We start from the raw sequence: 17,580 nt of genomic DNA on the forward strand, positions 1-17,580 counted from the left end.
ATGGAAACCCACATAGCCAAATGACTTTGTCATACCTTGAGGTCTAGCAGGTCATAGCCACACGTGATGGTGATATTCAGTTTCCAAATGAACTATTGGGTGTTACGTTTGCTTGTTACCGTAGCTTCAGTTTCAAAATGACATTATTGTGCTGAAGTATGTAGGGCATATAATACATCAACTCCTTTAGACCACAGGCATCTTCATGTTCAGACATGCCTCTGGATGGAAGGTCCCCCTTTGATTGGCATACACCAACAACCTCCACCCAGAGTGATCTGTCTTTTCATGATAGCCTTCAAACATCCAAATGAGCTCCATTTGGCTCCTGGAAGGTGTGAATTGGCACACTTCACTAACCCCCCTGTCTCTGTTGTGAGATTGATTTAACAGAGGAATCCCACACAAAGTGTGAACTCCTCTGAGCCTGCCCCCCATACACACACACACACACACACACACACACACGCACGCACACACACACACACACACACACGCACACACACACACACAGAACCCAGCTTACGCCCACTCCCTGACACAACTTAAAACTCCGCCCCCTGTGCGCACACACACAGGTCTGAGGGACTATACAGCCCTCACCCAGCCCACTTCTCTGTCAGTATCTGTCTGACTTCAGTAAGGAGCGCACTGTCTGCTTGGATTACATCACTAAAGGAATATAGAACGTCTGTAGAGGAGCGTACAGCCCCCCAACACAGTAGAACAGCATGGGGAGCAGCATGTCATGTGTCCCCCAGCACAACTTCAGGTTCTCCAGCAAGAACTTCATACGCAGGAACAGGTAAAGAACATTAATACATATGAATCTACTTTCCACTGTAATTTTGGTGTTTGTTCTAGACAGAAACTACAATATCATGCCCTCCCGACTATATTGGAGGTTTTCAGCTAGAGGGAATTCTGTGTATTTGACAGGGTTTGAGTAGTGAGGTGAGATAGTGAGATAGTGAGGTGCAACAGAGGTTGTGAAGTTTACGGGGCCAGGGACAGGATCATATAGTGGCACATGAGAGTCCCTGAGCTGTGGTGTGTCTGTCCAGCGGTGTGATACAGTTACCATTTGCCTCTAATTTGCATCTCTCTGTGAAGCTGGCCTGATGGTTGTCAGTGAATCTGTTTTCCCTCCTTTATCAGTTTCTGAAACCAAATAATCACATCTGGGACATCATAGTGAACATTCTGGTTATAAGGAAATACAGTAGTTGTGTAGTTCAGATTACTCTGATGATGGCTGAATATTGATAACATTTTCTGTAAACATTTGTAAGACACTTCTAAGCTTCTGTTGTTAGTAGAAATCAAGACTTGCTGCTTCTGAGACAATTGGCTACATTTGCTTAGCCACTTTGTAAGGTCCATAATGGTATCTTTCTGCAGGATTGTTGCATGTTTGCCACTGCTTCGCCCTTGTGCCCTTTGCTACCATGCTTTGCTTGTGCACAAGCAGCTCTGTCTATGGTTAGTCATGGCTCTGCCAAGGAACGTTTCTTTTCAAAGAAAAACAGAGGGTAATGTTCACCGCCCTACAACCAACCACTCACACACACACGCGCACGCGCGCACACACACACACACACACACACACACACACACACACACACACACACACACACATACACACATACACACACACACACACACACATACACACATACACACACAGGTGGATTGATAGTTTGACCTGAACAATAACTTCAGTGTTCTCACTTTCTCTAGGCCTTTACCCTCCTCTCTCTTTACTTGTGTTAGTGAAATGGGCCAGGGTCAGGTATTCCCCACAGAGCAAAGCAGTGAATGTGAATGCCTAACTGGTGACATGGAGCACGCTAGGTTTGCAGCTACCTATTATCTTATAGTCTATTATCTGCATTCCTCTTTCAATTGGCATTTCAGGATTGCATCAGTGTAATGGGAGGCTGGTGGGGATAGAAATCGGAGGATGGACTCATTGTAATGCATGGGATGGAATAAGGAATGTGTTTGATACCATTCCTTTCTATGCATTACAATGAGCCCATCCTCCGATTTATACCTCCACCAGCCTCCATCATATCGCTCTATTCAAAACACAGAGAAACAAGGTGGGTAGAACAGTACCTTGAGTATAGGGACCTTTGCATTGAATGACTGATGCATGACACACTGATTAGAACTTGACTCCCACCGGCACAAACAGAGTCTTTGTTGTTATGCTAACGACATTCAAATCGGACACAGGGAGATAAAGTGATAAAAAAGCAGATTGAGATTGTAAAAGTTGACTCCCGTCACTATCTACGCAGCGGAAGGGCTTCCTTATAAAGATGTGACACTAATGATAACAGATGGGGGTCATATGTGACAAAGGAGGACATTGAAGCCTGATTTCCCTATTCATGTCCCCCCTATCTGAAACATAAGCCCTGATTGTTCTACTCATCTAAATGGCTGGTATTAAAGCATAACTGACAAAGGGAGTAAATTTTTACGACATGAGACACAAACCATGGTACAATGGTAATGGTTGGTATATGGTAGGAAACTTTACCACTGTGAGAACCATAGGTCCGGATATGATATGCAAAACAATGCAGCACACGTAGTAGCTTTACACATAAGCCCATTTGCCAAACAGACAAGGGAACTCTTCAGAGAGGAACATATTCCTCTTTGACTCACTCAATGTTTACATCTGCAATTGAGAAGCTAACTGTTCAGCAAACAGTACATGGCTTCATGATGAACACAGGAGAGCGAGTTGTAACGCATGCCTTTCTTTCCCCCGGAGTAGCAGTCGTCTGTTCCGTAAGAAGAATCCCGAGGAAGGACAGGAAAAGTCCAACAGCATCATCAACATTCTCTGCACTGTCACCCCCAGGAAGGTGAGGACCTTTGGAGACATGCCTGAACCATGATGACATACATGAGGCATTCACAAATATGTCATGAACTCAACCATATGAGACAAACAAATGTACTGTGTGTGTGTAAAAATATGTACAGTATGTGGTACTGCTTATGATAGCACATTTTCAAACCACACTAGTTTAGCACCACTTTCAGCTGCACTGATTGTGAGTTGGGGTCTGAAATTTACTGAAATGTGATTGGTTGCAGGAAATGACCCATAAAGACCTGCAGACGATAGATGACATCAAGTGGAACCCTCCGTTCCCCTACGACCCTGTCAGTGGATGGAAGAAGAGCAGCATCAATGTAAAGAACTATGGCAGAATGGTCCACAGCTCCAAAGTCCGCTTCCGCTTTCTCCACTGCCAGGTGAGAGCACACACACACACACACACACACACACACACACGCACACTTCACCCACTGCTGGACCTCAAGTGACCTCGTAAAACCCACATAACGACAACAACAAACACAGACCTCCACACACAGTCAGTGTCATTGTAACAGTATGTTAGTCACCCATATAAGAGGCTAAGCAAACAAAGGACAGGATGTTGTGTGTGACGTGGTGACTGTTATTAATTGAAACAGTGTTCAACATAGCCACAGCCTATGTTTGAACACGTACGGCAGCGAGGGGTTGCACAACATCTCCAGGAGACAACCTCAGGGCAGAGAGGGCATCTCTGATCTCAAAGCTAATACAGGGCACACCAGCTTCTCACCGTGGGAACAGCTATCTGTCAAAGATGCGATGCGATCATCCAGTCACCCAGTCAAAAACAACATAAAAAAAAGTGATTGAATGAGTAATCTGGGAAAGTTTCAAAACACATTGTTTTGAAACTTAATGGCAACATGAAAGGAAGGCAAGACGTATTACTGCACTGTTTTTGTTGTAAAAGCACTCATACATGAACCAGAGAAGAAGTCAAGGGCCAGCTGGCTGTCAAATAGTAGGAGGTGATCATAAATGACTTAGTGGCTCCCAGAATCCCAGAATTCTGCACAATCCAAGTCCAGCAAAGCAACTTCCTTTAGTACATGACTCTTATAGGATTATAGGATTATTATGGACAAGACCTGCCCACTGGAAACACAGGATGTTGCCAACATGATTTGGAGGTTTATTAATCATGAGGTTGCTTCGTAGCAGAGATAAGTTATATACTGTATAATGCCACTCCTTATCATCATCATCATCATCATCATCATAGACAAGTTATAGGACTGGGTAGAAACAAAGATGGATTGTCATATGACAGTTGGTGTTATGAGAGAAATGTAATAAAATAATGGATTATATAAGGATTATGGGGTTATATTCTTCTCGCTTCTACATAAATTGGTTTGATGATATATGCAATAAACTCACCTAAACCTAAACCACCCTCTCTCTCTCTCTCTCTCTCTCTCTCTCTCTCTCTCTCTCTCTCTCTCTCTCTCTCTCTCTGAAGGATATACATGACTGCTACATGGACCTCTTCCAGACACACCTTCATTTTGTCTCCAACAACACCACTGGACTGACATATCAGGTGAAGATGTCTCAGCAAATATCATTTTTCTGCACTATCCCCAACCATGTGTCACTGAAAGTCTATCAAATGACATTCATCACAAATGAATAAAATGGAGAATAAATGTTTACTAAAATGTCTCAGTAGTATTACAACCCCATATCCCTGTGTCTCCGAATCTCATAGAGACATACTATATGCCTCTAGAAACGCATTCCCTGCCAACCAGTTATGTGTTGGTAAATAATGTGTTTGATGAAGACCTCTTCATCCCCACTACCCCCCTGTGCAAGTTTCTCTCCTGAAAATATATACATATATTTTTTAAATTAAAAATCTTCCTTTCTTCTAGCATTGTAACTACCAATAGCCCCTGGTCCTAGCAGAGATGACTTTTTCTTATGATGACTGATGGATAGATGATTCACTCACTTAGACAAATGTATTTGTTGTAAGTCGCTTTGGATAAAGACGTCTGCTAAATGCCATAAATGTAATATAATGTAAATAAATGTCTGTTAACCTGTCTCATAAACGATGATCAGTTATTAATCACTGTTTTACACTGTCTGTGACAGCTCTAGACTAGACTACTAGTTAGGGTGGGTGGACTGAGCAGTAATGTACAGTACATTAGTCACTGAGTGAATGACGACTAATGTAATGACATCCTATAGTACCTGACAGACATGAGTTTAGCTCAAAAAAATTGTGTGATATTTGCATCCATCATTCTGGGCATAGACTGAAATCTCATCAACCACAACACAGGTGAAAACACAGTGAAACAGGACATCTGACATAAAATAAATCAAGAACTGCATCCTTTCTAATTTACTACAGCCTTAACACTGCTATGATAGAATTGAATGATTGACTGTTTATTTTTGTTTTGTGTGCAGGGAACTCTGCCTCTCAAAGAGCTCACCATCTGCAATTTGCAGCAGAACTGTAACCATAGCCAACCAAAGGAATTTGCCTTCCAGATCAACGGTGAGTTGGGCTTCACTTAAAAAATAAATAAAAGCATTCAACACTGGCTTTGAGGCCTGAGATGTTGCAATTATTTATTGGTTTTACGTTGAATGGTTTGTTAGAACTGGAAGACAATCATCTTGTTCATAGTTCATGATTCACACACTAACTGCATTGGCCTTCATTCTCAACAAAACTTTGCATTTATTCAACAAAAACTACTTTCACTTCTGCTGAATCCTTTGACTCTTTTTGATGGTCCACTGTGTGGATCTCTCTCTCTCTCTCAGTACAGATAGACCAGAGGACACATTTGCTTTCAAAATCCCAGACGGAAAATCACACGCTTTTTTTCTTTCCAACTTGTGCCGTTTCCTATGTCGAGACATTCCAGTGATTTAAAAGGGCCACGACCCCCTCACCTCCACTCAACCCCAAGACTAACTAGAGTATCCCCCTCTCCGTCCTCGGTCAGAGGGGCAAGCCGGCCTTGAAGGCCTCCCTTGTTATACAACAGGTGCGCCTGAACTCACCCAGCTGTCGAGCAGAAAAGGCCAGCACCCACTCTTAGCCCTGTCAGGGCTCATACTCTATGGCACATTCCAGGGTCTACCCAGCATAAGGCCCAGTGGTAATACCCAGTAATAATGCCCAGAAATAATGGCCAGTAGTAATGCCCAGTAGTAATGCCCAGAAATAATGGCCAGTAGTAATGCCCAGCGTAATGCCCAGTAGTAATGCCCAGTAGTAATGCCCAGCGTAATACCCAGTAGTAATGCCCAGTAGTAATGCCCAGCGTAATGCCCAGTAGTAATGCCCAGTAGTAATGCCCAGCGTAATACCCAGTAGTAATGCCCAGTAGTAATGCCCAGCGTAATGCCCAGTAGTATTGCCCAGTAGTAATGCCCAGTAGTAATGCCCAGTAGTAATGCCCAGTAGTAATGCCCAGTAGTAATGCCCAGCGTAATGCCCAGTAGTAATGCCCCTTAGGCTTTGATTTCTGAATGGCCCTTTAGGTATCGACATGACTATTTTCTTTCCAATGATAATACAACTGGCTACTAGCTTGAGTAGGTGTTCATAGTAGCTCTGCCATTAAGATCACACTAGTATTCATTAATGAATGTCATGGTCAGGCAGGTACAAGGCAAGGAGAATGTGAAGTGTCTTTATTTGTATTTCTCTATCATTCCCATCATGTTATTGAAACTGGATAGATCTCCACTATCAAAATGTTGCCTTTGTTAAGCATGGCCAAAATATACTTCACCTTCATTTATGTTTCCCAGAACCAACAGATTTTTATGAAGTATAGTGTTTCAAATGTTTTCCCTGTTCTCAAGAGAGCCTCTGTTTACCTAGAGGGAGGTGTCTCTGACAGGAAACACATGTGTAGAGTTAGCATGACAAAACTCTTGAGTCAAGTGAGAGATTGTGTGCAACGGTATCTCTGAAAAATCCATATATTGCTACTCTGATGACTCAGCTTTACTGTAAGCTCCTGGCAGGAATTGACTTAGTGTGACACGGCACAAGCTCCCAAGCACAGCTTTAGAAGGGTGTGGACAGTTTCCTGAAAGTTTTTTTAAAAAGTTTTTTTCAGCCAACTGATAAGGTGAACACAACAATAGAGTTGGCTCCTGAGACATTTACAACCTGACATGCCTTTAGTGGGGTTTCACTTTCACGTCTTTGGTTGAACTGTGGGAAAATGCTTTTGCTCAAGGGAGTGCCGTATTCAAGGTCTAAAATTAAGGTGGTCTCATTACAAATGAGACCAGCATGGCTGCTTATTAAGGAGCAGTCAGCTGGCCATGATTCCTGGCAATGGCAACACAATGTGGGTGGAATGAAATAGGCTATCTCTGCTGTTTATCTGTGGTATGTGTGGGCCTGATAAAGGGAGATTCCAGACTCTATTCACCCCAGGTCCTATGCATTCTTCCTTGTAGAAAGGCAGTCGAAAGGAGGGTGGGAGGGGGTGTCTGCTTGACTTCTAGGTGGGCTGTAGTGTTGAGAGGCCTACAGAGCAGATTATCCTTTAATAGATAATGTAAGTCTGGGGTACATGTTTGAAATGTACCCAAACATGGTTTGTCTTTACAATATTCAGTTGAGGTATGACATGGCATATGTCAGAGAGAGCTATACACAAGTATTTTTGGTTCTTGTGTGAAATCCTCTCCCCTCTGACCCTGTGAGTTTTCCCCCTTCAGGTGTCAGCCTGAACCCCATCATCGTGTACTGTGCCAACCAGGAGGAGATGGACATGTGGTTCGGCCTGCTCAGAGAAAACATTGAGGCCAACGGGGGCACCCCCATTGCACCTGACACTTACACCAGGGTTAAGGTAAGGGTTCCATCCATATTCATGGAGATGATATTAGCTTTCATTTCTAAGTCCAAAACCAAGTCCATTAAAGTGAGAGTGTTTAGAGTGGGATTGGCTCTCATACTCAACCAGACAAGATCAATAGAGCAGGATAGATCAGAATAAAACAAGACTGAACATTTAAAGTGCCAATACCTATTAGGTTGTAATCTCGGAACCCAGAGTCTGATTTAGTGAGACTAAGCGGGTTGGCATGTATTCATTTAGCAGAAGGTTAGTGTCCAGAGAGGTTACCAGGTTCAAGTCAATATAATGTTCAACTGAGATCAACCACAGTTAAAATAAAACAAGCCCTCAAGTGTGGTTGTTTAGCAGGCTACCTGGATTAGAGAGGAAGAAGACTAGCTTAACCTGCAGGCCAAACAACAGGATGTGTGTTTAGTGGATCTGTGGTGAGTCATGTAGGTCATGGCTGGCTCTCCCCTGAGGCCTATACTGTAGATCCCAGGGAGCGGCCGGTCATAACTGTGACCGCACCACAACCACATTACCCCAATCCTCACACCTGCATGAGGCTACAGTATCATGGCTACACCCACAGGTGTGGAAATGGCTGCTGACGTACATTTAAAACAGGATGAAACACAGGAGCTTAGAAGTATCACAACAATGAACTTCCTTATTGAAAAGATGGAACAGAGAAAATGTTGCCTTTGTATTGGATGGTACAGTAAATGTCACAGTGCGAGAGAATGTTCTGAGAATGAGAAACCCAGACATTCTGAAGAGAATAGTTCAAACTGTGGATTAGGGGCAAAGTTCGGTTAGGGTTAGGGTTAGGGTTAGGGTTAGGGTTAGATATGTATAATGTTTACCCCCCATGTGAGTGTTGGGGTTAAGTTGAATATTTCTGTGGAGTTCAATTAATTATTTCTATGTCTCACTAACATAAACATTCTGCACCCTGTTCCCTGCAGAACCCACAGGAAAACACCGAGGGCAGAGAGGAGCTGAGGAACTCTATCAGTAGAGAACACATCTACGAGTGGGAGGGGTCTCAGCGGGAGAGTCTGGGGTCAATCACCTACGTCACCAAAGTCCGACTGCAGCACCTACCGTGCCAGGTACCATACCCAAGCACCCCTCACCCTAGTCTATGATGCATGTGTGACACATTAGAAACTGTATAGAGTAGACAGTTGACTCACATACTTCCCACTATTACACAACAGAGAGATTACCTCACCTCAATGTAAGGAATAAGTACTGTCTGCTGGGACTACAGTATATACTTTAAGGGAGGGTATGTGCCTGTATGTAGTCTTATTTACGTAACCACTCAACTTCCTGCGAAATTCTCATATCGTCTCAGACACAAATGAGACTCACAAATGAGTAGCATCAATAAATATTGCTGACTCGGCCTGTACACAAAATCCTATAAAAAACACTGCTCATGTTGTGGCTTGCTGCAATTAATATTCTGTGGGAAATGGCGGTAGCCTGATTGAAGTGTGGGAGATTGAGGGCTCATAAAATGGGTGTGTGTGAGGCAGTTGCTTGGCTCACGCAGTGACTTGACTCACCTCACAGCTGGAATGTCAGCTGTTTGTCAGACACACCCTTGGTAGGGCAGAGAAACACACACACACACACACACACACACACACACACACACACACACACACACAAACACACACACACACACACACACAAACACACACACACACACACACACACACACACACACACACACACACACACACACACACACACACACACACATCCTCTACTTAATGACCTACTTGTGCTTGCACTGGTTCAATACATGGGCTTTCTAGATGTATATTTGACAGAGACATATGCAGCAGGACTAGTAGCAGCAAACGTCGTAACTGCATCTTGCATGAACATACACAACATTAACCTGAATGAGGATGACATACTATAGGTGTGGTAGTTAGCTTCTATATGATATGACCCTTATAATAATGTCTGATGCCATTGTTATTGCTGTCTCCACAGGAGCAGAGTGACAGACTATTGGTGATGTACCCGGCCACTCTCATCATCCTATCAGAGGAGAGCGATGGCCTCTTCTACAAGGTAAACGCTCAAAATGGAACCGTACAGTATGTAATGTAGATGTACAGTATATAGATTCTGAGCTACAGTAGTTGTACAGTATATGCACTGCTCTCACTAAGAGTCTCACCTCTGCCTCAAATGAATGACTCATACCCCTATGACCCCTTGATTATGCTCACAGACCTCCTCTGTCACGTTTTTATGTCTAGCTCTATTCAGAACAATGGTTCATGACGGTGTGTGTGATTGCAGGGGAAACTTCCACTCAACATGATCACTGTGACCACACCCTGCCAGGACATCAAGCCCAACACTTTTATGATTGAAGGTAAATTGACCACAGAAGGCACTTTTGAACTTTAAGGACCTTATAACATCTTTTATAAATACTGCACATATGTTTTATAAAGTACAGGCTTTATGAGTAGTCTTGCTAACAGTATACTCTATGGTTAAGCTTCATACCTGGTATGAATCAACCAGCTTCATAATGTGTACCTGCTATGAATGAACAGACTATATTCTTGTGTACATCCCTCAGGGATTGATAAAGTACAGCGAAAGTACTACTCTCTCTACTCTACATTCTAATGAGTGGCTGAACCAAATGACTGCTCTGTCTTTCCAGGGAAGCTAATCAACCCCATAGTGGTGTCCTGTCTCGATCAGACTGAGTTCTGTGACTGGATTCAGCATTTCAAAGCCTCTGACATCCCTGTCCTCAGCCCTCCGCCCCCTGTTTATGACATCATCTACACCCCGACGGCGAGAGAGGTAAGACACGCCCTCGCCGCTCAGGACCGCTAGAACAATAAAGCCCTTCAGGGTAGTTGACGATCCATCTCTACCACATGTACTCTCTGCACACCTGGTTAGTAGACCTGCAGGTACAATGGAGTAAGTGTGAGGACACAGTGAAGAGACATAGAAAAACACTGTGAGAAAGAAAATAGGAGCACTGTGTGCACTTGCAAATTCACCCCTTTTTACTTTATTACTGATGTTTTGGTTTGGCATCTTTACTTGTTCTTCATGATCCATTGCTTTGAATCTGCAAAACAAGATGAAGCTAACGTTTCACCTAATTTTTTAACAGCATTCATTACCATGGTTCCAGTTGCAAATGAATTGTGTTCTATACAATCTACAATACAAACTACATTAGAGTCCACCTCAGTGTTCTACGTGGTAGTTCATGACCTTGGTTCCAATTAGTTATGAGTTGGATTCATCCACAGGCCCCAGAGTTTGACAGGTGGAGTGGGAACAGCCAGGGCCGGAGTGAGTCACTGAGGCTTGGCCGATCACTGAGCGGACGAGGGTCCCGCCACCTCCAGTTCCCCAGGCACGAGGACAACCCTCTATCCCCAGGCTACACTGAGCCCCTATGTGTAAGTGTGCATATCTACACAGTACTGTATACTAAGAATAGAGTGTTCGCATTATCAAGTGTGTGCTAACTGCCCTATGCAGAGCTAATGTATTTACTCAGGTTACGCTACAATATTTGTGTAGCTGGTGGTTTATTTGATATTAGCAAGAATCTGTATCATTCGAGAGTGTTTGTTATGGTGGAGTTGAGCTGAGCAGTAGGAGCACTTTTATTTTCCAAATGTTAATTATTAACCAAGGTCTAGACCATGCTGCTCCTGTTACAATCATAAAAGCTGCAACGCCAATCCTGCAAAGTCCTTAACCTCTCAAATAAAAGATCAAAACAATGTCAGTTATTTTTCCCAAAACAACATTTCACCTCAAAGATAGCTTTGACCATGAGAAATGAGGGCCACTTATCAACTGACTGATTGAGAGATCTTAAGATTCTACAGAAGTATTGGACGCTATCAAGACCTTGAAACGACTCCTCAAGAGAAGGACTCTACAGGCTGGCTGCCCATCCAATTAGTTTATAGTGAAAAAGGCTCTGTGCCCAGAAGACATGTTGTTCCTGTAGGGTGTGTGGGCTCCTCGTAGCGACTGAAAGGCACCTCTCCCATTCCTAATTAAGATGATGGAAACCTTCACCTTTCCTCAAAACAATAGATTATATCAGCTCGACTTTAGGTGCTAATTAAACTAAACCCTAACCCCAACTTAACATGTTTAAAGTAAATGCAATTGTTTAAAGCAAAGCATCAGCCCCTGCCCCATGTTTTGGTATGCAGCTGAAGGACGGGGCTGGGGAAATGTAACCCCTTTCAAATTCTTAGACAGTGCTCCTGATACAGTTCACGACAGCCACTGCTACATGATACTTTTAAACATATTTTTTTGCCATCCATTGCTTGAGCACATTTTAAGCGGATAGGGACATTATCATCATATCAGGTCTGCCAAATTCCAGGTTTATTTAAATAGCTCCTCTATGCTAATTTGTACCACCCAGGCCAGATGTGATGTCACACATCCTGGTTGACCTTTCCCCTCTGTGTTGGTTGTCCCTACAGTACAGCTCCAGCCGGCCCTCCTCCGTTGAGACGGCTCGCCTGGGTAGCAGGAGCAACAGTATATCGTCACACGCCAGGCTCGAGCGTGACCTCCGACCTTTGTCTCTGCGCTACTCGTCCCCCCAGCGCTGCTCCTACCTCCCCCCTCCTGAGGGGCCTGTGATGTCCCCGGTCTACAACACACCCTACTCTGGCCTGCACCGCGCCAGCCTCCCTCAGCACCTGGAGAAGGCCCCCCTAGTAAAGGTACTTCAGACTGGCAGGAGGCTAACTTGATAATTGAATATTCCCCTGGAGACTATTCTTTGCTTTGCAGCATCATGTGTGCTGCACTGAAATAGATTACCACAAAACATAAGGCTGAGAGAGAGTAAGACATGTTGCATGCAGTGTAAACAGATATGGTACAGTAGCTCCCAAGCTTAATTGAGGCTAGTATACATGTATCTTCAGGGAGATATGACCATTAGTACTGAACATCAAACAACTTTCTTTAACCTTAACTAGGGGTTAAAAAAAAATAACGACAGCACTTGGGCAGCCTTTCCTCCCACTGAGGAGACATCAGAGTAGCAACCTACACTTTCAGACTTCACACAACACAGACAGTTGTCACGATACCACTGCCATAGATCATGTCTGAGATTAGTCCAATCCCTCTGCTCTGTAACCCTACTCCAAATCCTCGGGCTAAGTGCGGCTTAAGTGATTAGCTTCTGCTAGCCTCAGAGCGTGAGAGACGGAGAGAGAATGACCATTCACATGCACCCGACTACTGAGTGAGAGGAATAACCCCTGGATTAATCTGAATCCTCTGTGATCAGTCCAACAGCTGGAGCACCCCGCAGACATCCCTGAAGTACACAATGCTGGCCGCCCCCCAGCGCCACTCGGACATGTGCGCCCCCCGCCAGCCCCTGTCACCCCTGTACGACGAGCCCTGCACCCCCGACATCTACGCCCATGAGGAGAGCCCGGCCAGATCAGCGGTAAGTGGGTCACGATACTGGATCCATAGGCTCAATTTACACCACAGCCCGACCGGCTGCTAAGAACCAGTACTATACCACTCAGACACACATACACACACCCTCCCCCAATGAAACTGTCGACCAGCTGCTGACGTAATCAGTGAGAGAGGCCAACCTTGATGACTAATTAATCAACTGCTATGCATAATTAAGTCATTTGATTTCGTCTCATTAGCAATGTCTGTAGACATGTCCTGTGCTGTACGTAAAATGCTTCTGGGGGAAATCTTCTAAATGCCTTCAATGCCTACTTAACCAATTTGACATGACAAGTTTCTAATGTTCTCTTATTCTACTCCACAGCAGCAGTGCTGGCGAGGCCCACCCCAGCAGCGTCAGCAGGCACCCCAGCTCCTGCCCTCCACCTTCCAGCTGTGCACCCCTCCCCTGGGCAGGCGCTGCAGGAGGAGTCTGGTCCTGACACAGGGACAGGGACAAGATCTGGTTCTAGGGCTGGGGGGCCTTCAGGGCCCAGCAGACCAGCGAGGTGAGGCTGTCTCCAGACTGAAGCTGCTGCCTGCACCCAATGCAGTGCAAGAGCAGGTAAGAATACACTGAATGCCCTAGAATGCCCTAGAAATGTTTGTTATATTTGACCATGTGAAGCAGCTCTTTCATGTGAAATAACTTTCTGTTCTCTTCTCTCATGTTTTGACAGAGGCTCTTCCCGTCGAGCACTGCCATGAACCCTCCTCAGATGCTGTATGGTTACTCACCAGGTGAGAATGTCAGGCATGCAAACGTAAACCTGATCACAAGAGAACATTCTTAAGTTTGTTTTCTTTTACAGTTTAGGCCAAAGTATGCATACCTCCTGTTCAATGACAAGTTCAATGACAAGTGCTTTGCTTTACAACTGAAAGTAAGTAAGCAAAGAACCTTTGAGTCGAAACAGAGAAAGTTGGTAACTTTTACGATTCACTCTCTTACCATAGCTAAATCAAATTAGCATTTCTGTCTGATAGAAAAATAATGCTTGCCATATCAAGCCAAGGCTAAGGCTCAATGTGATGGGTAAAAGTTAGCCTTAGTAAAAAGCTATTTACATAGCTGACATCAAGGACACAATTCTCAGCTCACTGGGGGTTAGAAGCTTTAGCCCCCCGCAAGAGTAATACAGCACATTTGTAGACACAGGATAGAACATCGGACTGGGTGTGTCAAAATTGAGTCAGGGGGCTATCACTGTGGAAAGAGCAGGAAATGCACAGATGTGCCAATGAAATGGAGCTTAGGGCAGCTCTAAATGCCATGTGTGCAGGTGTCTCAGGGGGGAGGCCCAGTGTAAGAGAACACTGTTAGAGACAGGGTTACTACTGCCTGTGATTGACAGCACACAACTGGACCAGAGCTACCCTCTCCCTTTCATATCTAGGGATTCCTCTATCTCATATAAAAACATGACAGGATTTAACTAGGTTATTTCTTTCCTAAGAGAACCCCAGATTTAACCTACGTACAATATAACCCACCCAAACATCTACATCATTTGTAGCTGTATGTCTTTGCACAATTCCCAAGCGAGGACTGCAAACAAGAGCGGGTGCTGTCAGGCATGCCACAGTACCGGTTTTACAGTAAGATCATATGTTAGGATAAAGCAGTTCACACCATAGGAGACTTTGGACCTAGTCCAAAACAGTTGCTCAATCTAGGCGAGGTCTGTGCTTTGCTGTTTAAAACTTAAAGTCTGGGAATCTTCTCTCGCCCACACAGATCACAACTCTTACCTTGAACCCAGAGAACCAGATGACCAGGAAATGGACTACGACAACATTTGGGAGTATGACTGTAATACCAGGATGATTCAACCCATGTCTGGAATTTCGCCACACCGGACGGGATTAGACTTTGGGGCCAGAGGCCTTGATGCCATGGCAACCCAGCAGAGATGGTCATAAAACAAAACAATGGGCCGACGCTCGTCTGGACATGTGCAAACAACAGATCTCTATCAGAGCTGTACTAGAACCCACTGTCAAAGACTGTCTCACTCCTGCAACATATCATCCACAAACCTTTATGTATTTGTCAGATCTTGAACAGTCAAGCAGAAGAATGCTCAAAGTGGCCATGACATTAGAGGAATGTCTTTGTATTAATGCTGCACTACTTTATTGCAGACAAAAACATGATTAAAGCAAAACCACTTTCCCAAACTACAATATGAAAAGGTAGGAAACTGACCTGTTAAATGTAGCATTAAAGACACAAGTGCAAAATATACCATTGTTTGTATTATCCACAAGCGCTTGAAAATGTTATTTTTTGAACTAATGTAATAACTATATGTACTGTATCATTGCACTGCATTGGGCATCATATTTTACATTTTGATTTTTTTCTAAGAAAATGTATAAACATTTGCTTATTGATCGTCCTGTTTACAGTACATGCATGTATGCTTTTGTATTGTGTTACATTTATATTGTAATGTATTCTATTACATAGACAGTTTTTCTTTGGTTCTAAGCTGTAAAAAATATTCCTTCAAGCCTAATAATAGTTAATTATGTAAATGTCATATTTATTAAATGTCGGAAATTAAAAGACATACAATGGTAGCTTGTATGGATTCTCTGCAATATGCTGCTGCTACTACTACTACTACTACTACTACTACTAAATATTGATCTTCATTGTGTGCCTTGTTTCTTTCATTTTGTTGGTGGTGTTTATTTATTTTTTTGCAAATAAAATGTGATTTACAATATCGAAATCTATTTAATTTCTTATCCTTATCAAAACACTTCTCTAACATTCAGTTCTTACAAAATGCTCAATTTTACGAAATAACTATTTTAAGTAATGTCTGATATTAAGTAGGAATGACTATTAAGTAGGAAAGAAAATAAGATCTTGGTATTATCGTAAACTGTTTTGTACATTTTATGAAATAAGGATAGGTAATGCTTACAGTAATAGTATCAGTAACAGTGTACATATGACTATATCAGTTATCATATTCAGTCAAATATGAAAATAATGATATTTCTTCACTTCTCAAGTTGGGTAAAGTGGAGCACATAGACAAGGTGGTGTCAGATTCACACCAGATCAACAGTATTTGTCAAGGTCCAACCTTGTCCTCTGGTGGTGAAAGACATTCTTACTTTTAGTTTAAGATTAGGATTTTCAACTTCAATGCATGTCTTACTCTAACGCATCTGCAATTAAAGGGGCAATCCATGATACATCCATCTCTGGACTGATGATACTGTATAGCCATTGATTCTTCAAGAATATAACTTACATATACAGTGCCCTGCATAAGTAATTGGACAGTGAATATGTTTTTCTTCTTTTGGCTCTATACTCCAAAAGTTTGGAAAAATCAAACAATTACTATTAGGTTAAAGTAGAGATTCTTGGCTTTTATTTGATGATATTTGTGTACATATTGGTTTTACCATTCAGAAATTACAAAACCTTTTTTATGCATATTCCCCCTATTTCATGGTACTCAAAAGTGATGGGACACTCTGCTTGACAGACGTTTCTGGTTCGTTAGTCATAAGAGAGCTCTCAATGTTTAGTATTGATTCTAGGCTTTGCGTTTGCATTTGATGTCTGCTATTGGTGTCTGTGAACATGAGGACCAAAGAGACATCAATGAAAGTCAGGGAAGCCATTATGAGGCTGAAATATCAGAAAAAATCTATCAGAAACATAGCCTAAACCTTAAACCTACCAAAATCAACAATTTGGAACGTCATTAAAAGGAAAGAATGTACTGGTGAGCTCAGAAAATGCAAATGACCTGGTAGGCCACGATACAGTGGATGACTGAAGAATGCTCACCATGATTTAGAAACCCCCAAAACAACTGTCCCACAGATCAGGAACACTCTCCCGGAGGTAGGCGTGAATGTGTCAGAGACTACCATCCGCAGAAGATGGTAACAGAACTACAGAGGCTACACTGCAAGTACTAGTCCAATGTATAAGTTTGGCTGTCACAAATGACCTATTTACTCTTATAGAAACAGGGAGTTGATTGTGTTGTTGTTGTTGGGACTGCAGTTATGAAGTATTCATGCTTACGTTATATTTACAGTTCCTAGGCTAGAAAGTATATTGTGAAGTATTGTGAATAGTATTGTGGAGTATTATGGAGAGTAACATGATCCTATACTGCCCTCTAGTGCCTCAGTGGAGCATGGTCAAATATAAAACAGAGCCGTCAAATCCGAAATGACATATAATTTAAATAAAAGACATCCACAGCTCACAGAGCAAACCATAGGCTACAACAGCACATAGTCATCTAC

General features: G+C 43.0%; 1 protein-coding gene across 2 annotated transcripts; it reads left to right on the forward strand.

Moving 5' to 3' along the window:
• The first annotated feature begins 639 nt into the window (after window positions 1-639).
• plekhn1 (pleckstrin homology domain containing, family N member 1) lies at window positions 640-16,022 on the forward strand. Of its 2 annotated transcripts, none has more exons than XM_083674645.1 (16): window positions 640-805; window positions 2,795-2,885; window positions 3,121-3,282; window positions 4,374-4,454; window positions 5,339-5,429; window positions 7,628-7,761; window positions 8,721-8,867; window positions 9,769-9,849; window positions 10,084-10,159; window positions 10,460-10,605; window positions 11,070-11,222; window positions 12,279-12,524; window positions 13,103-13,267; window positions 13,613-13,852; window positions 13,968-14,028; window positions 15,026-16,022. In XM_083674645.1, the coding sequence occupies exons 1-16, from the start codon at window positions 732-734 to the stop codon at window positions 15,208-15,210; spliced, it is 2,133 nt and encodes a 710-aa protein (XP_083530771.1). In that variant the 5' UTR covers window positions 640-731; the 3' UTR covers window positions 15,211-16,022. The 2 variants fall into 2 exon arrangements, with proteins under 2 accessions (XP_083530771.1, XP_083530772.1); XM_083674646.1 differs by having other exon boundaries at window positions 13,616-13,852.
• Window positions 16,023-17,580: the final 1,558 nt, after the last annotated feature.

The sequence above is a fragment of the Argentina silus genome (assembly GCF_951799395.1).
Source record: "Argentina silus genome assembly, chromosome: 8".
In the NCBI taxonomy this organism is placed as follows: Eukaryota; Metazoa; Chordata; class Actinopteri; order Argentiniformes; family Argentinidae; genus Argentina; species Argentina silus.